Source organism: Rattus norvegicus, chromosome 11 (assembly GCF_021556685.1).
Source record: "Rattus norvegicus strain SHRSP/BbbUtx chromosome 11, alternate assembly SHRSP_T2T, whole genome shotgun sequence".
Taxonomy (NCBI): Eukaryota; Metazoa; Chordata; class Mammalia; order Rodentia; family Muridae; genus Rattus; species Rattus norvegicus.
In genome coordinates this window covers 28,227,196-28,242,479 of record NC_141544.1, presented here as the reverse complement: position 1 = coordinate 28,242,479, position 15,284 = coordinate 28,227,196, and the positions used below count along the sequence as shown (strand labels likewise).

At 40.3% G+C, this 15,284-nt stretch overlaps 1 protein-coding gene and 1 long non-coding RNA gene across 15 annotated transcripts in view; one reads left to right on the top strand and one right to left on the bottom strand.

Moving 5' to 3' along the window:
- The window catches only part of LOC134480953 (uncharacterized), a 113,729-nt gene that overhangs the window by 54,243 nt on the left and 44,202 nt on the right, over positions 1 to 15,284 (top strand). Inside the window, exons 4-6 of the mRNA XM_087577202.1 lie at positions 2,525 to 2,565; positions 8,909 to 8,946; positions 12,884 to 12,970. Coding sequence (XP_087433328.1) covers positions 2,525 to 2,565; positions 8,909 to 8,946; positions 12,884 to 12,970 — 166 coding nt within the window. The remainder of the gene's footprint in view (positions 1 to 2,524; positions 2,566 to 8,908; positions 8,947 to 12,883; positions 12,971 to 15,284) is intronic.
- Positions 5,508 to 15,284, bottom strand: part of LOC148002471 (uncharacterized) — a 219,017-nt gene continuing 209,240 nt past the window's right edge. For 13 of the 14 annotated variants that reach the window (XR_015632902.1, XR_015632903.1, XR_015632906.1 and 10 more), the window contains one exon: positions 5,508 to 5,701. This is a non-coding gene — a long non-coding RNA (uncharacterized LOC148002471). The remainder of the gene's footprint in view (positions 5,702 to 15,284) is intronic. The other variant, XR_015632907.1, reaches the window with a different exon arrangement.

The following is a 15,284-nucleotide window of genomic DNA, read 5'->3' as shown; positions in this document are numbered from 1 at the left end:
GAATGCTTCACTCCTTCTTTAAAAGGGGAACAAGAATACCCTTTGCAGGGAAGAGAGAGGCAAAGATTAAAACAGAGACTGAAGGAACACCCATTCAGAGCCTGCCCCACATGTGGCCCATACATATACAGCCACCCAATTAGACAAGATGGATGAAGCAAAGAAGTGCAGACGACAGGAGCCGGATGTAGATCGCTCCTGAGAGACACAGCCAGAATACAGCAAATACAGAGGCGAATGCCAGCAGCAAACCACTGAACTGAGAATAGGACCCCCGTTGAAGGAATCAGAGAAAGAACTGGAAGAGCTTGAAGGGGCTCGAGACCCCATATGTACAACAATACCAAGCAACCAGAGCTTCCAGGGACTAAGCCACTACCTAAAGACTATACATGGACTGACCCTGGACTCTGACCTCATAGGTAGCAATGAATATCCTAGTAAGAGCACCAGTGGAAGGGGAAGCCCTGGGTCCTGCTAAGACTGAACCCCCAGTGAACTAGACTGTTGGGGGGAGGGCGGCAATGGGGGGAGGGTTGGGAGGGGAACACCCATAAGGAAGGGGAGAGGGGAGGGGGATGTTTGCCCGGAAACCGGGAAAGGGTATAACACTCAAAATGTATATAAGAAATACTCAAGTTAATAAAAAAAAAGTTATTGAATTTATTTATCTATTCATGTAGTGAATGTTTGTATGTGTGCAGGAGGTGTGTGTGTGTGTGTGTGTGTGTGTGTACGTGTGTGTGTGTGTGTGTGTGTGTGTGTGTGTGTGTGCGCGTGTGCAGTTCATAGGACATCTTAAGGAACCAGTTCTGTTCTTCCATGATGTGGACCCCCGGAATAGAACTCTATACTTGGTGGCAAGCCCCTGGTAAGCCAATGAGCACAGGCCCTATCCAACATCTGTTTGAGCACTGTGTTTCCTATTACTTATCCTGGAGCTGATCCACATTTCCAACTTGTCAAAGAGGCTGTTCTTCATATTCAAAGATGGTTTCAACATATACATTTTCAGTAGGGCTCTGCTCAATGTGTCCTTTACAATGATATCTGGATCCACACACTGTAAGAGTTAGAGAATGTTCGATAGTCCTTGTGTAGGGCACAGGTTGTATCAGATTGAATTGGACATGGATTAATAGGATTAACCATTTGAGTAACAGAACCAACTTCTCCTCTCAGACTTTATATCTACCTCATCCCCCAAATGGAATACTGGTCTCAATTTTCCTTGGTATGTAAATTCCTATCTGGCAAAACAAACAAAGCAAGCTCTCTGGGACAAGATCTGTTTCCCATCACACATGGATTTGAAAAGAAGAGGCTGAAAAGGTAGAGAATCAGAAGTACTCTTAAACGTACCTGAAGGAAAATCAAGCTATTGGAAGGTCGGAGACAAATGTGGTGACATATTCTTGTCCTACAATGTGAGGGTTTTACACACATTCAGATGCTGAAAGGAAGAGGTCAGACGAGTCACAGACTTATTTTAGGACCCTTAGGGAATTGTGACAGGCTGCTTTCAGAGTCTTTATCAACAAAAGATAGCTTATGACATAATTAATATACTCAGACTTACTTCCCCCTTGGTCTTTGTGGGCCAAGTTCCTGAGGATTAAATTACATATTTTCATTTTTAAGTTCTATTTTTACTTAAATGGGTGAAAGTTTATAAAATAAACATCTTAGTAACTGTTCCTCTAAGTTATAGGAATGTGGGCTAGGTCAGTCAGCAAGAATGCTAGGTGTACAGGCATCAGGACTTGAATTTGTACCCCGAGCAACCAAATCAAAATACACATGCTTGCAACTCAAAACTGGAGGAGTACTGTGGGAAGGAGGGCTGAAAGGCCACCCAGCTGTTTTCTTGACCACTAGTGTAACAGAAAACAGTGGCTGTCCAGTTCTGTGAGAGATCCTGTATTATAGAGGAATTTTAATCAAGCAACATGGCTGTTCTGAACTCTCCCAAGACCTTCTAGGTCTGTGTTATCCTGCTAGAATGCAGACTCACCCTCAGTGCACACCTTTAATCCCTCTGGATGGAATCCTTCAGTACATACCTGTAATCCCAACCAATGAACCAGCCAGCTAGAGTTCAGAAAGAACTGGAAAGGGTGAGCTTATTCAGCAGTAAACCTCTGAGAAGACAATTACATAAGGCCAATAAATGTTTCTTTTATACTGCTTCAAGGAAATGAGACAGAGAATGACAGAGATAGACACCCAGTATTTTCTCCTGGCCTCTATACTTGCATATACATGCATACATAAGTATGTAGCATACACGACACATGTATGTACTACAACACTAAACACACACCCAAAGTTAAAAAGACAAAACAAAAAGAGGGAAAACCAAAACATCAAGATTCTATGAGACATCACCAAAATAACAGAGAAAAAGTAGTCTTTTATGAGGAAAATGTCAGAATGAACTAGAGTTAGCTTACATTCAAAGATAAAATATATCTACCCAAATATCCTTATTTCCTTGGACTAATTATTTTATTTTATTCAATAGGAAGTTTCTAATATTGAAGCTGAAAACCCCAAAAGAAAAACGTAAGTCAAATTTACTTGGTAAGCAGTAAATTCTTGTAGCTTTAAATGTAGAATGTTAGTGGACTTCCTGAATTATTTTCTTCTGACATGCCCAAATCTGGGTGTGTGTTACCCACTATTTCTCTGTTTCTGCTGATGCACCACAATTTTGGGTTGTGCCATTCCAATAGGCATGGATGTAAAAATTAAATTTTAAGAAGAAGAAATGTGTTTAAAGTAGGCTTGGGTTAAAGCAGGAATCTACTCCAAGCATGTGTCTATCAGTGACCTATTTAATCTTCTAAGGAAGTCTAATCCAAACAGAAATGCGTTTGGAAAGAGGTTTGCTTATTTAGGTCAGGTCTAGCTTTACATTCCGTGGTGCATGCTGCTAAAAGCTGTGACACAAACATGTTGCATAAGGTAATGGGATTTTAGCTAATAAGCAAGAAATGCATGGGCACAGGAAGCTGCTTTATGAGGAAACTTCCAGAAGGATTGCTGATGCCACGGGATACAGCTTCCTCACACCCTGGATTGCTCTGAGACCAAATACTATTTGTGCAAAGTTCTCTCTTCTGAGACTGGACTCTCCTGCTCTACTCACTCTGCTTGCATCTATTCTCTGACCCACCCCCAATGTTCTTCCAATTGAGAATATAAATGCACCCATAGTATATGATTGATTGATTAACAGAGCTTCTCCCTGAGAGAGGTGGCTGGATATCACCCAGTCCCAGTGATGTAAATCACAACAGAAAGATTTTAAATAGAGCAGGAGGGCCCTGTTTAACCCTATGTGTACCCCAATCCCCTAACCCACCTCTACCTCATCCAGCTGTTCACTCTTTCTTATATGGATAGGGACGTTAATACCTTTAGGTCAAGTACTCAAAGGGAATTGTAGCTATTGGCTTCTGATTGGTATTTTGACAAGTTAGAGATTCCATAATGTCCACTGCTGACCAAATTATGACTTTCTCAATATCAATCTAATTGATCAAGATGCCTAGACACACACTAGGTAAACAAATATTGAAGACATTGTTGAGTTCTCAACACAGGCCAGATACCTGTCCTAAGCATTTTGTATTAAATTTTTAAAAATTTTATTTTTATTTTATTACTTGAATCTGGGAGATGTCTCAGTGAACAAAGTGCTCACCCTGTAACATGGTGACCTTAGGTTACATCCCCAGAGCCCACATAAAGTCAGGTATAAAAGTACCATATTCACAGGCTCAGTGCTCCTATAGTGAAACAGGTGGTGGACACCAGAGAATTCTTTAGGATTTCCGTTCCAGCAATAGAACATCATGATCAAGGCAATCTGTAGAATGAAGGGCTTGTTTGGTTTATGACTCCAGAGAGATGAGTCCATCATGGTGGGGAAGCATGAGCACAAACAACAAGAACATTAACTGGGCTAGTAGCTGAGAGCTCACATTTAGAACCATAAACAGGAAACTAAGAGACAACTCAGAAAGGCATGAAACTTGAAACTTCAAAGCCTGCCCCTACTAACTTATTCCCCCTAGTAAGGCCACTCCTCCTAATCCCCCACAACTCAAGTATTCAAATACTTAAAATTTGTGGGGGATGACTCATTCAAACCACCACATTTCATTCCTGGTCTCTCATAGTCTTGGGGCCCTATATTAATGCCAAATGCATTTAGAACCTCAACAGGTACCATGGTCTTTCAATAGCAACACTACTTATAAGCAAATTCCAAAGCATCTTCTGAGATTCAAAGCAACTTCTTAATTTTAACCTTGTCCATAAAAAAATGAGCAAAGTCCACGCTCCAACAAATATTAGAATGGAACACGTATTACAGTTTTCAGAAGGGAAGATTGGGGGCTACGGCATAGTGACGAAATAGTAGACCAATGAAATATTAAAAACCAGCGGGAAACTCAGTCCCCATGTACAATGTGTAAGCCTTAGATAATTCTTTCCTTTCATCTATGCTGCCTGTGACCCTCTTTCTCTTGGGCTGGTTCTACTCCCTGTGAGCAGCTCTCTCTGACATGTATTACATGGCCTGGACGTGTCAATATCCTATGGTCTTCAATGTAACCCAGGAATATTTTATATAGCTTTACCCAGTGGCCTCTCAAGGTTGCCCTGACACATACCTAGCCTCAGCAGCTCTCCTTAATGTTAGAGGAAGATGCCATGACCCATTTACTCATGTGTTCTTTATCACTCTAAAGCCAGACCTAGATGGACAACATTGTCCTGTTTGGCTGTCAACTTGGGGTGAGCCCACCTCTCCTTGAATCCCATTGGCAGCAACTTGTGTTTGTTATTGCTTTGGACAAACAGAAACTCCTTTAAGGCCATGTCCTTTCACAAACTGGAAGATTAGCTGGTTGTGGTCTTAGAGAGATAGGGAGGAGCCATTCCCTTTATTCCAAATGCATTTTGACCTCTCCATAATGGTCCACATTTCCGTAACAACTACAGCCTCTCTTCCAGCACAAACCTTGGTTTGAACATTAAACTTTCCAGTGTCCTTTTGTTCTCCAGACTTGTTAACTTGTATTTATTTCTGCCCTATTTGCTCTTTTCTCATTGTAGATCTGCTTAGAGTTCTCTTCAAATAACCATGTGACAGAATCAGTATCAGGCTGCCTTGAAATCTCCTCCACCAAAGAAATTAGTCCATTATTTTAAAATTTAAGCTCAGGCAAGTTCTTAGGGGAAGGGCAAAAAGTAGTCCTATGTTTTACCCTATCCTCACAAGAATAGTCCCTAGTCCAATTGCTAATATTGATTCCCCAAAACCTCTTGTGTTCAGTCTTCATAGCCCCCAAGACTCTAGGCACTACTGTCTTCCTAGCTCCTATTAGAATGTTCTGTTGAGCCCTCTTTAGAGTGCTCAACTACTTTTCTAGTCCAAAGTGTCCAAATTTTCCGTAATTGTGGACAAATCCACATGGTCAGGTCTGTCTCTCTAATACCCGACCCCTGGTTCCAACTTCTGCCACAGGTTTTTATTTTTGTTCATGTTCAAGGCAATTGTAAAAGCAGGACATTATTTGGCATTTGGTTCCAGAGAGACGAGAATTCACTGTGATAGGAAAGCATGTGACCATGCATCAGGTATGTAGGTTGGAGCAGCAGTTTAGCTCACATGAAGAACCAGAACCTAGAAGCCAAGAGAAAAAGCAGAAAGTGACATGAGTCATTTAAAACCACAAAGCCTGTCTTTAGCGACATACTTCCTTTAGCAAATACACATTTCTGAATCCTTCGCAAATGGCCACCAACTGAGGGGTGGTCCAAATGCCTAAAAGTTACGGGATACATCTCATTTAAATAGTGGCAGTAACCTTACCTGACACATTAAAGATACCCTGTCCTAAACAAATTATTAGGCAAGGATCTGAAGTTATCCTCCAGACTCTACACATACGCCTTTGTTCACAAAAAGATGTACACACACACACACACACACACACACACACGTGTGTGCGTGCACACACACACAGACACATATACACAAACTAATAGATACACACAGAGACACATTCACACAGAGACACATACATTCACACACATATTCATATACACATATACACAAACACACAGACAGATATACAGAGATAAATATATATTCACACACAGACAAATATATTCACATATACATACACACAGTCAGACACACAAACACACAGACAAATATGCACAGAGATACACATATATTCACACACAGACACACATACATTCACACATATATTCACATACACGAACACCCAGTCAGACACACAAACACACAGACATACATACACACACAGACACACATTCAATCACATACATATCCACACACACAGATACACACACAGGCACACATACATATACAAAATAAAAAAAGATAAAATAAGTTCATTTGCTGTTGTCCATCTGCTGCTGGGATTGTGGCTATCCTTAAGAATAGTTTGTTTCTCCAAGGAGATACTTTGGAGAAAACTAAATTTTTATTTGCAAGTGGTTAAGAATTGGAGATAGCTTTTGTGTTAGGAAAGCCTTATGTGTCCACTTCTCCCTTTGGCTGTAGGACCCCATCTTGTCCAGACCATACAGGCCTTGTGCATGCTGCATCAGTCTGTGAGTTCTCATGTGCTCGGATCCTGTTCATACAGAGCACCTTTTTTCCTTGGTATCCTCCATCCTCAACTGACCTTTGAGCACAGTAGAATTCATTAGGACTCCTCTTTTTGCTGTGGAACAATAGCATTTGGGTTTCCTCTAAATAACTGGCCTATCTACTCTCAAGCTCTTTTCCACCTGAGCAGTGTAGCATATGGACTTCATATTGGGGAGTGGGATTTAACTCAAGTCAGATATTGGCTGTTTAGTCATAATCCTCATGTCACTATTATGTTAGTATATTAAAAGAAACTTTTGTAATTAGCTTTAATGCCGAGGTTTACAGAAAAGGCTAAACTTGGCTTTAAGGACTATCAACAGTGAGAAAAAGCTGTAACCACGTTGGTTGTGTGCACAGGATGTGCACTTATCTCCCCATACAAATCAAACTGCTTGCTTCAATCATCGTATTGCTCTCCTTTGTCAAAGAAGAAATAGTAAAGATGAGTTCACACCGTCAAGCCTGAACTAGCATCGATATTGTTTTATCATTACTCATTTTGGTCCCTGATTCACATCCCCACTTGGTAATTTTATAAAGCAGAACTCATACATATGATTTCATGCTTCAATCTGTAGTTGTAAAATAAGAACTATTATGTAGATTTGTAATCACAATACCTGTACTTCACTAAACACAAACAAGAAAAATCACAGACTATCCCACGTGTAGAGGAGATGTAAAAGGGTCAATGTTGGCTCAAGTGCCTTTTCAGAGTTGACTTATGTCAATCAGGGTCCAAATAACTACAGTGCTTTGGTTCATGCCTTTTTATATATTTATCTCCACTTTTTTGTGGTAGATCCTGATTTATACATGCGAAGTCTTTGAACTTTGATGCTTCAGGCCTTGTAACATTTTTAATACACGCTCTTTCTGCTCTTTCGTGTATTTTTTTTTCAAAAAATTTGATTAAATGTCTAGATGCAATAGATTCAGCACACATACACACACACGCACGCATGCACACACACACACACACACACACACACACACACAGAGAGAGAGAGAGAGAGAGAGAGAGAGAGAGAGAGAGAGAGAGAGAGAGAGAGAGAGCTCTGCGTATATTTCTGTATCTTTCCAGGGAGTGGGTACTTTCTATTACATTACTCCTGTCTGTTCATCTCTATTTCTGCCATGATAAGATTGTTCAGGGAGACCTGATAGTGCTGTGGAGCGCACAGGAAAGCATCCGCTTTCTAACTAAACCTCAGCAGCAACTGCTAATTACTGTTCATACATGTTTTCCTTCCTATAGAGTATAATGAGTATAATGGCTATATGTGTACATATACAATATATGTATAATATCATATAGTATTATATGATATGATACAATTTACATCAGCATCGCAATACTTACAATTACAGTCAACCCTCTATATGGATTCTTTGATATGTAGACATAGATATAATATGCATATTTTTGAGGAGCTATATTTGTATTGAACAAACATTAGCACAATTTTGTCATAATTCTCAACAACCCTGAAACAACTAATGTCATATTATTTATAATGCAAACGCCACAAATAGTCTAGAAATTATTTGAAATAGGAGAGGGCATGTATAGATTATATGCAAATATGATCTGGGTGGATCTGGATCTCTATCAGTCTGTCTTTCTCTGTCTCTGTCTCTGTCTCTGTCTTTGTCTCTGACTCTCTCTCTCTCTTTCTCTCTTTCTCTCTGTCTTTCTCCCTCTCTTGCTTGCTCACTCTCTCACTCTCTCTGTGTATGTGATTGTGTGTGTATGTGTATGTGTGTATGTGTGTGTGTGATTGTGTGTGTATGTGTGTGTGTATGTGTGTGTGTGTGTGTGTGTGTGTGTGTGCATGTATACACAAACACACACACAGTGGAAGAAGAAGTGTCAGAGGAAATGTCTGAAACTAAGTCCCTGCAGATTTCTAGGGATGAAAATTGATTTCCTTCTATTTGCTCTTTAGTATATGTAGAAATAGCTCAACTCTTTCCCTTTTCATGTTTCATGGATATTAATTCATCCTAAATTTCCAGATGCAGATTGTATTTTCATAACTATGATTTATCATCTAAAATCAGGAGAATTCAAGGCCATAGTTGACCTCAACAAGAGGTAAAATTTATTTCAACTCTAAAAAGCACAGTATATGTTATAGTTTCTTTTTGATTAATATCCTAGTTATTAAATTCAAATCTAAGTTTCTGCTTCTTTTGTTCTAGGTCACTCCAGAAACTTCCACCTGAAGACAAAATATTTGGTTAGTGATTCTTAAAATCCTCTGTAAAAATTATGTGCTCAGTTTCCCCAATGATGTTACCATCTGCTGCCATGACCACAAAGCAATAAATGATCAATGAAAGGCAATTCTGGTTGTCACTGAAGTGTGGAGAAAAAAAATTAAGAAGAAATATGGTTCTTCTTAATATTAGACAAATAAAATAAATAAATCATTGATTTATTTGGTATAATTCTTTTATATTTAAAAAGAATGGTTTTGTTGGCAGTTTATTGGCTAATTGTCTTCTAGCCCTTAGCTTTGTTGATCTGTGCTCAAGGTGGCCTCTTACAGACCTTTTCAGATCTATTAATGTGAGAGTAAATGAAAAAGAATCAGGATAGTTTTAAATTAAAAATATGTTCACTCCATTTTCTTTTTATGAAGCAAATCTGGTCAGTTTCCACCACAGTATCATAATAACAATGGGTGATTGGTTTGGTTTGACTTTTCTGTTTCATTTTTTTATGTTGTGTACATAAACAAAATTTTATTTTATGCTTGCCACATTTATTTTTTATTGGATTTTTCATTTACATTTCAAAAGTTATTCCCTTTCCTTGTTTTCCCTCCAGAAAACCCCTACCACATCAGTCCCCTGCTTCTGTGAGGGTGCTCCCCACCCAACTACCCAATCTCTCCCACATCCCTACCCTGACATTCCCCTACATTGGAGCCTTGACTGGACCAAGGGCCTCTTCTCCCATTGATACCCAACAAGGCCATCCTCTGCTACATGTGCAGATGGAGCCATAGGTCCATCCCTGTGTTCTCTTGGGATAGTGGTTTAGTCACTGGGAGCTCTGGGAAGATCTGGTTGGTTGATATCGTTGTTCTTGTCGGGTTGCAAAAACACTTCAGCTACTTCAGTTCTTTCTCTAACTCTTCCACTGGGGACCCTGTTCTCAGTTCAATGGTTGGCTGTGAGCATCTGCCTTTGTATTTATCAGGCTTTGGCAGAGCCTCTCAGGAGACAGGTATATCAGGCTCCTGTCAACATATACTTCTTGGCATCAGCAATATTGTCTGGGATTGGTGTCTCTATATGGGATGGATCCCCAGATGGGGCAGTTTCTGGATGGCCTTTCCTTCAGTCTCTGCTCACACTTTGTCTCCACATCTCCTGTGAGTATTTTTGTTTCCCCTTCTAAGGTCAGAACCATGCACACTTTGGCCTTCCTTCTTGTTGAGTTTCATGTGTTTTGTGATTTGTATCTTGGATATTCCAAGCTTTTGGGCTAATATCCACTTATCAATGAGTGCATACCATGTGTGTTTTTCTGTGATTGGGTTAACTCACTCAGGATGATATTTTCTAGTTCCATCCAGTTGCCTAAGAATTTCATAAAGTCATTGTTATTGATAGCTGAGTAATATTCCATTGTGTAGATGTACCACATTTTCTGTATCCATTCCTCTGTTGAAGGGCATCTGGGTTCTTTTCAGCTTCTGGCTATTATAAATAAGGCTGCTATGAACATAGTGGAGCATGTGTCCTTGTTATATGTTGGAGCATCTTTGGGTATATGTCCAGAAGTGGTATACCTTGGTACTCAGGTAGTACTATGTCCAAGTTTCTGAGGAACCTCCAGACTGACTTCCAGAGTGGTTGTACCAGCTTGCAATCCTACCAACTATGGAAGAGTCTTCCTTTTCTCCACATCCTCACCAGCATCTGTAGTGGCCTGAATTTTTGATCTTAGCCATTCTGACTGGTATAAGGTTGTAATCTCAGAGTTGTTTTGATTTGCATTTCCCTGATGATTAAATATGCTGAACATTTCTCAGATGCTTCTCAGCCATTTGATCTTCCTCAGTTGAGACTTCTTTGTTTAGTTCTGTGCCTCAATTTTTAATAGGGTTATTTGGTTCTCTGGAGTCTAACTTTTTAGTTCTTTTTTCATTTTTAATTAAAAATTAAATTTTATCAATGTCATTTAGAAAAGTCATGACTCCTGGGGACCCATCCCATATACAGACACCAAACCCAGACATTATTGCAGATACCAAGAAATGGAGTATGTTATAGCTGTCTCTTGAGAGGCTCTGCCAGAGCCTGACAAATACAGATGAGGATGTGAGCAACCAACAATTGAACCCCACTGGAGATTTAGGAAAAGGACTGGAGGAGTTGAAGAGGCTTGCAACCCCATAGAAGAACAACAATATCAACCAACCAGAACCCTAGATTCCCAGGAACTAAACCACCAACCAAAGAGTTCACATTGAGGGACCCATGTCTCCAGCAGCATTTGTAGCAGAGGATGGCATATCTGATACAAGATACAAGGAGAGGCCCTTGGTCATGTGAAGGCTGGATGCCTTAATGTAGGGGAATGCCAAGGAAGGCAGGTGGAAGTGGGTGGGTTGGTGGGGGAATTGGATAGGGGACTTCAGGAGGGGAAAGCAGAGAAGGAGATAGCAGTTGAAATGAAAATAAATAATATATCCAATAGAAAGGTCATGCATGGGCCAGCAGTCTGTCCTCTTCTCTCCTCTCTCCTGTCTCCTTTCCCCTTTCTTCTCTCCTCACAGCAGTACTCTGGGAGTGGTATTTTTAATACATTCTTAGTACCAAACCATCTGGGTTATGCAGTCAGTAGGACATTTTGTGCAGAAGCGGATTTCTCAGTGGGTAATAGTCTCAGATATGCAAGTGTGAAGCCCTGTCTCCAAATCTCTAGAATCCCTGTTAAAACTGAGCATGAGCACACTGCCTGTAACTGGAATGTTGTAGACTAAAAGATTACTGGGACTTGTTGTGTGCCAGACCAACTTGAAGGACACTGTCTCAAGGGATGGTGGTAGAGCATAATAGAGATTTCCTTTTGGTTCAGCCTCTGTATCTAAGCATATGCTCTACAAATAGACACATGTGCATAACATACACGTGCACACACACATATACACAGGGGAGGAGGGAGGGGTAGTGGGATCAATAGAGGGAAGAGCGGGAGAGGGAGAGGGAGAGGGAGAGGGAGAGGGAGAGGGAGGAGAGAGATTCTTTTCTACCCCAACCAGAGCAATGACAATAGCAACAAGAAAAAACATTTCTTTAACAGCAGTGGGTAAACTTGTGGGTAATCCTTCTTTCTCCTCCCCCCACCCCCTGGAAAGCATAGGAGTCTGGAATTCATTCCCCTTTTCCTCTCTTTTCAAAAACTGATCCCCTGACACTATCTAGAAAGTTCTACTGATGTAAGTGATGATCTTAATCTACCAAGGACATCTGCACTTTAGTCAGATTGGATGCCCTTCTGGCATTGGTTAGTACAGACAATCTCTTGTCTTGTAGACTCAGTGTCCACAGAGTACCAGTGACTTTAGACAGAACCCAGAGTGTTGAGTTGTGTCTGTGCTCTATTGTGATTTCACGGTTTACAATGTGTTTGTGTCAGCGTATGACAGAGACTGCAGAATGGGCAGTCTTTGCTAAGTGGCTTGGAGCGGAAGCTTCTCAGTCACTGGGAGCTGTCCCTCATCTGTCAAGGCTTATTCCAGTGTGCAAGGGACATGGAGTGAGTCTTTCTAGCTAAGGATTTGATGGTGCATGAAACTTTGTAACTCCACATTCTGTCTACATGCTAGATGCTAGGATGATCGTGCATACTGAAGGTTGGGTCACTGTAACTTATGCATGAGAACGATAGTAAATTCAAGAAAGTTCTAAAGGGACAATAGATTGTAAGCTCCTAGGGAGCATCTGAGGACCACTGTTCTACCACAGCTGTGTGAATACTTAGGAGTTTATATACATAAATGAGGAGCCTGCGGCAACTGTTCAGTGCCTAGAATTTCATACAAGGGGCTAATGACTACCAAGTTACAACTGTGTGCTCAGATTGCTTGATTTCAAAATCCTTACATACGCGACGGGTATAACTGTGAATGCTGGTAACCAGTCTTTCATTTGCTTTAGGAGGAACAACTGTGACTGACACAGCCTGGCAGGAACCCAGCAAGACTGTGCATGATTCCCACCTCAGGAGGCCCTGTCAACTGACAGGTAATTGCTAGCTTTAGCTCCGTTGACTTTGTCTTTTCTCAAAGTAGTTTAAAGGGCAGTTAGGAAGATTTATGTTTCACTATTGAAATAAGCAGGATGTTGTGGCCTAGTTAAATAGGAATAGCAAATGTGGTAAGATAGAATAAATATTAATGAATTATTGACATATATGCATATCGATACATATGTATGTGCATCATATACACATATATACAGCTACACATATAGAAAGAAAGTAAAATCCAGCTAAGTTACCAGGTGAGGAAAAAGGCAAAAATTCAATTTTAAATAATACATAAAAACTTAATATGTCAATAATTTTAAAATATTGTAAAAATCAGCATATATAGACAAATCTAGAAAGATATCAATATTTTTATTTTATTGTTGTTAGGTTTTTCTATAATAATTCAGGAGAAATAGCTAAATACCAGTAAAAATTACCTTATTTTTTAATTTTAAGTTTCTTAATAACTGAATTAGCACTCAGGTATAAATGAATTTATTAGTAGCAATGGAGCCCACAATTATAATTGCTTAATTTGGAAAGACTATGACTAAAAGGAGAAAGCTTTACTATTTCATAAATATAAACAAAGGTATGTGTGAAACTTGCTTTGCTTTATATCCCACCTCATAAGCTATTGAATTAGGAAGTACACAGTGTTATTACTATTGACAATTCAAAGCTTTTTGATGATGATTGCCTAAATTTTTTAATACTTTAGGACAAGGAGAATTTAATATGTTTTCCCAGTAATTGCTTAATAATTTGACTATATACTGAGGTAGATTTAAAAAAATAAAATGTTATTGTTTACAAAATAATAATTGTTTTAAATAGAACAACTTTATTCAAGATTGGGTAATGTTTTAGTGAATCACTTTAGTCAATTTCTAATATTTAAAATTTTATGCAAAATCTAAGTGAAATATTAGTGGATTATCTGAAATATTTTTCTTTAATCGTAATGAAAGATTATGTTCAATGTTATCACCTTAGAATGGACTTTATCTAACAACATAGACACCAGTGATAGAAGTCCAAGACAGAGCAAATGATCTCTTCTCTATCCCCTGATACTTTACTTGTGTCCACCCATCGTGTCTTTCACTAAGCAGGTTATATTTCAGGTCACTTTAGATGATCTGTGGAAAAGGAAGCCGGAGCTGTGCTGTGTATCGCCACAAATACAGCTTCATCAGGAAGTACTCTAATCCCCACGATGGCTTGTTTACATTTTGTAATTTAATGCTACAAGGCAAGTAGTTCAGTTAGAGCTGCAGTGATGAAGCAGAAAAGTCCCTGGCCACAGGTGCCACAGGTGCCACAGGTGCCACAGGTGCCACAGGTGCCACAGGTGCTACAGGTGCCACAGGTGCCACAGGTGCCACAGGTGCCACAGGTGCCACAGGTGCCACAGGTGCCACAGGTGCCACAGGTGCCACGGTTGCCATAGGGGTCATAGGAGCCATAGGTGCCATAGGGGCTATGGGTGGCATGGGTGGCATGGATGCCATGGGTGCCATAGGTGCCCCAGGTGCCATGGGTGCAATAGGTAAGGTGCTTCTGGTTGGCAACCTTTGCCTTTTTGAAAAGAAATTTGTACATAATCTTGATATGACCTAGGTTCTTGAATAACTCTCTCTCCTTCTCTCTCTCTCTCTCTCTCTCTCTCTCTCTCTCTCTCTCTCTTTTTCACACACACACACACGCACACCACATGAAGCAGCAGAAAGAACATGGGGGCTGATGTTAAGATTCCTCTGTTGTGGTTTGCCCTGGAGTTATCTGTATTTTGATGCCTCAAGAACAGCTGCCTAGTCACGTACTCTGGATTCATGTGACTTCACCAGAACTTTCTCCCCATTTAATTTGTAAAATACAGGTGAGGGCAGATACAGGGTAGAAGGAGGCCTGTCATTAGACGAGAAGGAAGGATGGTTGGGAGAAAAGTTTGAAGGGAGAGGAGGAGACTGGAATGGAAAGGAGGAAGAGACAGGAGAGAGAGGGAAAGAAGCCATGGCAGGTGACGTTAGGATTCCGCTCTGTGTATTTACAGGTTGTTATCAATGTTCTTAAGGCATGGATGGTACTGGGCTTTGTATGTTTAGGTGGGTAACTATATCTTATCAAATGGGCCAAAGGTTATTGTGCTGTGTGTTCTTTTATGTGACGGTTTGAGTGTAAGAAAGTGTGCAGCAGCAGGAGACACTGGGCCGGCCCCGCAGAGTTGGGATGTGTTTCCGCCAAGATATCTAGCAGATATCTTGGGACACTGAGGTGCTGGACCTAGTGGGGGTAAAAGGCAAC